Raw genomic sequence first — 7,729 nt, 5'->3', positions numbered from 1 at the left:
AATCGTGATTATAAATGACAGTTAAGACCACCACCTTCTATTTGCATGCCGTCTTTCTGTTGATAAAGCCAATATAGATAGAGGTAGAGATCAAACTTTAAATCCCTTCTGGTTCAGACAAAAGAAGCTTTTTATTGCTATCTTACAGAAGCGCCCAGAAAGGTAGATTTTTTTCAAGGTTATGTGTTAGAATAGGACAGCCAGAAGCATTAGAGCTTTTAGTTATGTGCACAGTGGACCCTTTTCCCCTAGAAGGTGGGCAGGTGCTCTGGATGCCAGCTCACTGGGCTCTGGCGAGGTAATGTGTGTGAAGGCATCTTTTTTCAGTGCTATGTCCCTGGAAATGACAATTATTCTTACTACAGGGGGCATTCCAGATGACTCCTGCCTTTAACCCTCAGGTCCACACCCAGCCCTCTCTCTTCCCTTCTACACACTAAGTATCTATTGATCAGGTGGTAAACCCTCAACACAGAAAGGAAGATGAAGACAGAATGGTGTCGTGGAGGACACCCAAGTTCTGGGCCTGGTTCTGTCACTAAAAACCATGCAAACCCAGCCAAGGCATTTATACCTCTGGACCTGGTTTCTTTCATGACAGTCCCTACACCATCTCCTTCCAGACTTGTCATGAGGAATGAATGAAAGCCTGGATGGGGAAGCCCTTTGCAGCGATAATTTGTGGGCTGTAAATGGTACCAGGCAGCTTCGTGAAGCAGCTACCACTGCTATCCTGTCATCCCCCACTTCATCTCTCCTACTTCCCCCACATTTCCTTCTTTCTTTTTTTCTCTCTTAGACACACACAGAGTGCCAAAACTATAATTTTCTGTTCCCTTCCAGCCAGAACTACCAGACACATAAATACTCAACTCATTCAGTGAGCCTTCTCTTTATGCAACACCTATTTATTGTGTACTTACTATGTGCCAGGCACTTAGCTTGGAGATGAGGATACAGTGTGATGAAGACAGATATGACACCATTCGTACAGAGCTTACAGTCTAGAGCAAGGGTCAGCAAACTTTCAGTTAAGGGCCCAATGGTAAATATTTTAGGCTTTGTAAGCTATTTAGTCTCTACCATACTCTGATGTTGTAATGTGACAAAAGTCATAGATAATATGCAATGAATGGGCGTGGCTGTGATCCAATAAAACTTTATTTACAAAAACATCACAAGCTGACTTTGGCCTATAGGTTGTCATTTGCCCACCCCTGGTCTAGAGCAGAACTTTCTGTGATAATAAAAATGTTCGGTATCTGCATTAGCCAGTAGCTACCAGTCAGTCACATGTGGCTATTGAACATTTGAAGTGTGACTAGCACGATGATGCAACTAAAGCTTTTACAAGTAAGCAAGCATGTATAAAACTGCCCCTTTCCCTTGGAAGTAAACCCTCTAAACTCTGTGCAAATTAATTCAATTATGCCTTGTTTTGTGTTGTGTGTGTGTGTGTGTATGTTTTTCTTTTTCTCTCTTTCCAGTAAATGAATGGCTCCTCAAGTAGGGAACCAGGCCAAGAAGAATCCCATCTCAGTGAAAATGCTACAACTGTGAATTGGCATAACCTAGAATGTCCCCTTCTTTCTTCTCTCTCCTTCCCTCCCTCAAGCCTCATTCACTCTGGATTGGCCCTTCCTGAAAAGGGTCTACAAAACCATGGCAAGGCACATATCTCTTGCACACACTCACAAATTCACACACACACTTACACACACTCATACACACATACACATACATGCAAACATATCTACACACATACACACTCACACAGCCTCCAAGATGGGAAGTCAAGTTTCAGAAACAAAAGGCTCATTCATAAGAGATCTTAGAAGAAAATAACCAGTTAACCTGATTACAATTTTGATACTGTTTTCCTGAACTAATAAACCTACTCAATGAGACTTTTCAGCCTTTGTACATACAAAATTCTTCCAAAAGAGAGAGAGGAGAAAACACAGCTCCAACAGCATCAAGCGGACTTTGTTCTTGGCATCAAGTAATCTTGGAGAGTGTCCTAGGATCATTTGAGGGTGCTGGTGACAGGTAAACTAGGACAAAGTTGTTCAAGGACACTCATTTCTAGATTGATTCTTCTGTTTACTCAACAATTTAAAAAAAAAGGACAGACATTGAAGAAATACACATTGTATATATATATCACCGCAGACTATAAAGAAATTGAATTATTTCCCCTTTGTCACATATCTGTAGTAGGATTTGCCAAGATCAGAATTGATCCATTTGCTGTTTCTTGTTTTCTAAAGGTCATACATTGTGTTTGGTTATTGTTAACAGCTCAATAAATGTGTTTAACGAGTTCATTTTATTTTTTTGGCTTTGGTCTGTTCTCCTTCCTTACAGGCTAAGCCCCGGCTTCATGCAACTGCATTCTTTGATTTCACTTGTTCCTTCATCTACATGTTTTGTTCATTTGCAGCCAGTTTTACTGAGTTTGTGGCAATCAGGAATGCATTTGCTAAGCAAGTATAACTTTAATTCCACTCCATGGCTCGATCATTCATACGAGGTGAGCTTCAGCCTGAGATAGCAGGCGACAGATTTCTTGCGTTTCAAAACTGTCATTCTCCCCATCCCCCCTGTGATGCTCCCTTGAAGGAATGCATTTTGCCTTGTAAATTCCTGGGAAAGGGGTGTCTTTTCTCTCCAGGTGCAGCTGGATCTCACAAAGTACAAACGAATGCCTTTCTTTTCTTGTTTATAATGGTCACTCACTGTGTTTGGTTACTGTCGAGAAATCAATAAATGTGTTTAACAAGTTACCCAGTACCCACGTCTGAATTTATTAAGGAGGAGGACATTCCCTGCTGAAGTCTTTGGTCTTGCTGCATCCATGGGCAATTACATTATGGCCAGCAGGGCAGCCAGAGCTCTGTCTGGCCATTCCCAGAGTCAGGTAATTAATACCCTGTCGAGAAAACATATAGGCTTAGTTGCTGGAAGGGAAGACTTGGATGTTCGTACGGTGGCCAAATTAAAAATAGCTTTTGTCCCTCCTTTTTATCACAAGTGGGAAAGCACCAGCATATAGGGTCTGTGCAAGTAGGAATGTTCACAAGCATATGGAAAACTTACGCCAAGTGATTAGGTATATTGATGATGAAAAAAAAAAGAAAACCAAACAGCTGATATTTCATATTTGAAATAATATACTGAATTGGATTTTTTTTTTCACTTTTTGCACCAATGTTAGGTGATAGGCTTAGCCGTAATGACATATGCGCCTATTTCTGAGCAATCACATTTTTCCAGATGACCAAATCTGTTCGCAGAAGTTTAGGGTGGGAAGGTGGCAGCCTTTCTTTGTGTGGCTTGCTGCTTCCTCTCTGAGTCAGAATCTTCCTTAGCCTCCAAGGGCAGGCAGCCATATAATGGTTGAAGAATACTGATGGCAAGTCAACAGGCCTGGCTTCAAACCTTCACTCTGCCATTTGCCTGCTTACAGTGTGATCTTAGGCAAGTTGCTTTACTTCTCTGATCTGTGTCGCGGATGCTTATAACTATCTCCATGAGTTGTGATGCTTAAATGCTATATAGCTACTTAAAGCAGCTAGCACAAGACCTACAATAAATGTTCTGTAAATGGTGCCTATAGAGCATGTATGTGGCCTACCTATCAGGAGTAATCTGGACCATACTATGGTTCCATCTGCAGGGAGGGGTTAGCACCCATCATGACAGGGGAATCAAATTAATATCAAATGGGAACAGTAGGTACCAGCAGACAGCACACAAGTAAATGTCTTAAGTGTGTCGGGACAGAGAGGAAGGCACACGATGAGGATAAAAGGCAAGAGGTTGGGTTTCTAGGCTCTGTTCTGTTACCAGCATTCTCTGTGATTTGGGATGGTGTCCTTATCTAGAAATGACTTGGGCATGACAACCTCCCATGGCCTATGTACTCTATCATTCCCTAACTCTGTCTCTCACTCAGTTCTCAGTCCAGGGAGAACAGAGGAAAATGCAGGCTCTGCTCCCTGGGAATGGGCAGAATTTCACTCTGGCCAAACAGAACTCGAAATGGAGTGAAATGAAATGGCCTGTGTTCCACCACCTGGGCCAATCCCAAATGTCCTTTCTCCCCGCTCACTGGGTTTCCCAAATTGTAACATGGAAATAGGGGTACTTTGCCCTCAAACCACATGGAAATAAAAAAAGTTAGCTAGATTTGTACCACTCTAAAAAAGAAGATATTAACCAATGTTACCCCAATAAACTTAATTTAAAAAAAAAATAATAAATAAATCTATTTCTACCAGTAAAAATTAATTAATTGATTGATTAATTGATTAAAAAGAAGTTTGAAAATATCAAAAAGTCCCTGAGAGTTGGCCTGGTGAAACCAATCAAGGGTCAAAAATTACAGTCATACATTTGAAGTCTACAATTGCTGGGAAGGGGCAGGCAGCAGCAAGGCTGTGCTTTGCAGTGTGTGCAGACCTGCTGGTTTTGCTCGTAGAGTTACGGGCTTACATGGGTATCTTTTCTCCTGGGAAGGATAACTAGAACATGTGGGGACATAATGCTGATCCTCAGTTCCCTCCTCATTGAAATGGGGAAGGGAGGTAACTACACACAGAAGAGAGTTCTGGGCAAATCGCATGAGAAGAAAACATGGTGTGGAGATCCCAGCCCCGCTCCTGAGGACGAATTTTGTGGTTTCCAAGACAATTTAGGGCCTTGTTTCCACCTCCCTCGATAGCAGTTTGGTTTCCAAGGCAACATCAGGACAACCATAACTCACTGCACTAAATGTGTCCGGAATGTGAGAGTAACGTGGAGTTTGGGCAGGAGAGCACACTCAGTCACAGCCCATAGGCACCCACATCGGGCTGAGAGGTCTGACTGACGATCATCAATTAGTAGATGCCACCACCCCCAGGGTGTGCTCTTACCCCACTGGGCCCAGAGCACTCATAATTCATGAGAGTATCCCAGTTTTCTTGTTCCAGAAAGCCTACAAGTAGGATCTGCAGGAGCAGAAACTCACCTTCACATCGTTCACCAACTACTGCCATTGAACACGAGGAAAGATCTGCCAAGACCCCAGCTGAGGAAATGTACTAATAAAGTCCACCATGGATTGCACATTTCCTGTGTGTGAAACCCTATGCTAAGCAGCTTATCAATATCATCTCATTTCACCCACACAGTCACCCAGGAGGGAATCGCCATTGCTGTCCCATATTAGAAGTGCAGAGACTGGACTTCTTCAGATTGGGTGACATGCTCAGGGTCACATAGCTCATAAGTGGTAAAACCAGGCCCTGCTCTTTTGAGCTGGTGGTTCAGGAAGTGTGACCCTATCAGCATCAATGAGAAACTGGATGAAAATGCAAATCCTTAGACTGCACTGCAGACCTACTGACACTCTGGGGGTAGAGTCCAGCCATCTGTATTTTAACAAGTCCTCCAGGTGATTCTGATGCATACTCAGTGTGAGAACCACTAAAAATCAAATGCTCGTTCTTACTACCTCCTACTCCAGAGGTTCTCAAACTTTGCTACACGTTAGTATCTCCTGGAATGTTTTTTAAATCACAGTGACCAGTCTGCACTGCATACCACCAAAGTCAGAATGTTGAGGTGCAGCCAAGTGTTTTATAAAATCCCCAGATGATCACAACATGCAGCAAAGTTGGGAACCACATTCTCGTCTGAAGGACCTTCTCATAGGAGGGATCACCTGTAAGGTGGGTCCATGGCAGCCAGAGGCCAGTGTTATTTAACGGATCTTCTCTTTTCAGAATCAGATCCTGATCTCTGTTCATGTAACTATTTTGGGTGGTCTCAAAATGTTCCCCAGACCCTATTATCCTTTCCCAAATCTTCAAATAATAGGTCTAGAATTTAAATAACCAATTTTTTTTTAAAATAAAAGAAGCACTCATATTTGAAATAATGGCTTTGTACCAACCTTCCAAAACCCACTCCATATCATCACTCCTGACTCAGATTGTAATGTCTCTAAGACTTCAGATCATTATGAGCAAATGAAAATAATCTATAACTCAGGAGACCAGTAGTTCAGAAAGATAGGCTGGGTCCATAATTAAAAGTTATAGGCACAGTATTGCCCTGTCAGTTCTAACTTCATGGTGTCTCTTCTATGCAGTGCTCCCTCCCCCAACCCAATAACCCTGTGACAAGCCCTAGTCCCCACCCTCATCATCTCAGGCTTGCACTATAGCAGTACCCATCCAACAGGTCCTCTTGCATCCAGTCGCCAGATAAGTGAAAGACCCTGAGCCAAGGGCATAAAAATATCCAAGCTCTGCTCTCAGATAAGGGCAATTTGAGCTCACCCTGAAAAAGAAGTTAGAGGAGGTTTGGACTGGACTGGGGGGTGGGTGGAGGAAACTCTGAGACATTGTCCAGGGAAGACACCTAAACGTAAAGCTAAGCAGATCATCCAAAGGGGCAGCATTCCAAATCAACTTAGTACAGCAACATTCCAGGAGCAATGCAAGAAACAGAAGCTGTGTGCCATGCCTAAAATGGAGATTGGGAGTAGAACCAAGAGAAATTTCCTGAACTGTTCTTCATAGGGTGTCTGAGGCCTTGGCCGTGGGCCAGGTGGGGAGGAAGACATTGAGAGTCATGTCCTGACTCAGCGGTATCCATTCCCACCCATCTCTAGGATCAGCGAACTAAAACCTCAAATTGGAGAACATGTCCCAAGACTCAAACTTCCAATGGTCCCCAGTTGTTTTCAGGTTAAAGGTTCAAATTTCTTAGCAAAGCAGGCAAAGTCTTTTTTAATGGATTCTCAGCAGAAGTCTGAGAACTCATGTCTCAGCCTCCCAGCCACAGTCCATATCACCCTTCAGCATTTTCCAGTTCATCCTCACTGGTGAAATACAACACACCTTTAAAGAAACTAAGCTCAAATGCTACCTCAGACTTCCCTGATCTCCCCAGGGAAAATTATTTCTTCCTTTCCCTAAGCTCACACAGCATATTGACTTTTATCTCTGATTAACATTTACTTTATTTGGGTTTGTATTAGAAATATAGGTAAATATAGAAATATATGAGTGTTATATACATAGGACTGTATTTGGTTCAATATTTTCCTGTCTGTACATGCCAATTTGAAATTCCCTGTAGACAGAGATTGTTTCTGCATTCATCTTTGTGTCTCTCCCTCCTATGAGCAGAAAAAGAGAAAGAAATCATATCATAATGCTTCACAAATAGTGGATACTCAAAAAAAGTTTGTTGATACATAAAATTTTCCTATGGGAAAATTCAGAGTTGTTGAAGCTCCTTCTATACCAGGTATGTACCAGGCACATTGCTGGTATATATTTTACATTTGGTGCTCATAGCAGTTCTGCCAAGTAGTTCTTGGGTTAATTTTCTAGATAAAGTTAATCAGAGAGATAAGGATACTCAAGATCACACAGTTGTTGAGTATGAGTCAGAAAGCTGCAGGAAAAGCTGATACTAGAGAAGCCTCTGATGAACGTGTTATTAACTGGAGCTGGAATGGCAGGATTCCTTCCATTGGGACTGTTGTCATATTCTTTATAGTGGATCTCCAGTACAGGGGGCCTGCCAATGGTTCCCAACCCCAAGCCAAGGCAGTAGATGAGTTCAGGTCATCAGTAGATTTTTAAAGCCACAGGTGATTCCACTCTGCCATTGGCACTGAGAACCATTCTTAACATTTGCTGCCCATGGAAGCTACCTAGGAGAACTT

The 7,729-nt window shown here is 42.4% G+C and overlaps 1 protein-coding gene across 2 annotated transcripts in view; it reads left to right on the top strand.

The window, feature by feature from the left end:
• Positions 1-2,793, top strand: part of CA10 (carbonic anhydrase 10) — a 435,157-nt gene extending 432,364 nt beyond the window's left edge. For both annotated transcript variants that reach the window (XM_006924847.1, XM_006924846.1), the window contains exon 10: positions 1,488-2,793. In XM_006924847.1, the coding sequence (XP_006924909.1) occupies positions 1,488-1,510 (23 nt within the window). In that variant the 3' untranslated portion in view covers positions 1,511-2,793. The remainder of the gene's footprint in view (positions 1-1,487) is intronic.
• The last annotated feature ends 4,936 nt before the right edge of the window (positions 2,794-7,729 follow it).

Source organism: Pteropus alecto, unplaced genomic scaffold, assembly GCF_000325575.1.
Source record: "Pteropus alecto unplaced genomic scaffold, ASM32557v1 scaffold98, whole genome shotgun sequence".
Classification (NCBI taxonomy): Eukaryota; Metazoa; Chordata; class Mammalia; order Chiroptera; family Pteropodidae; genus Pteropus; species Pteropus alecto.
Note: the sequence above shows the minus strand (reverse complement) of the source record. Positions and strands in the feature narration are given on the sequence as shown.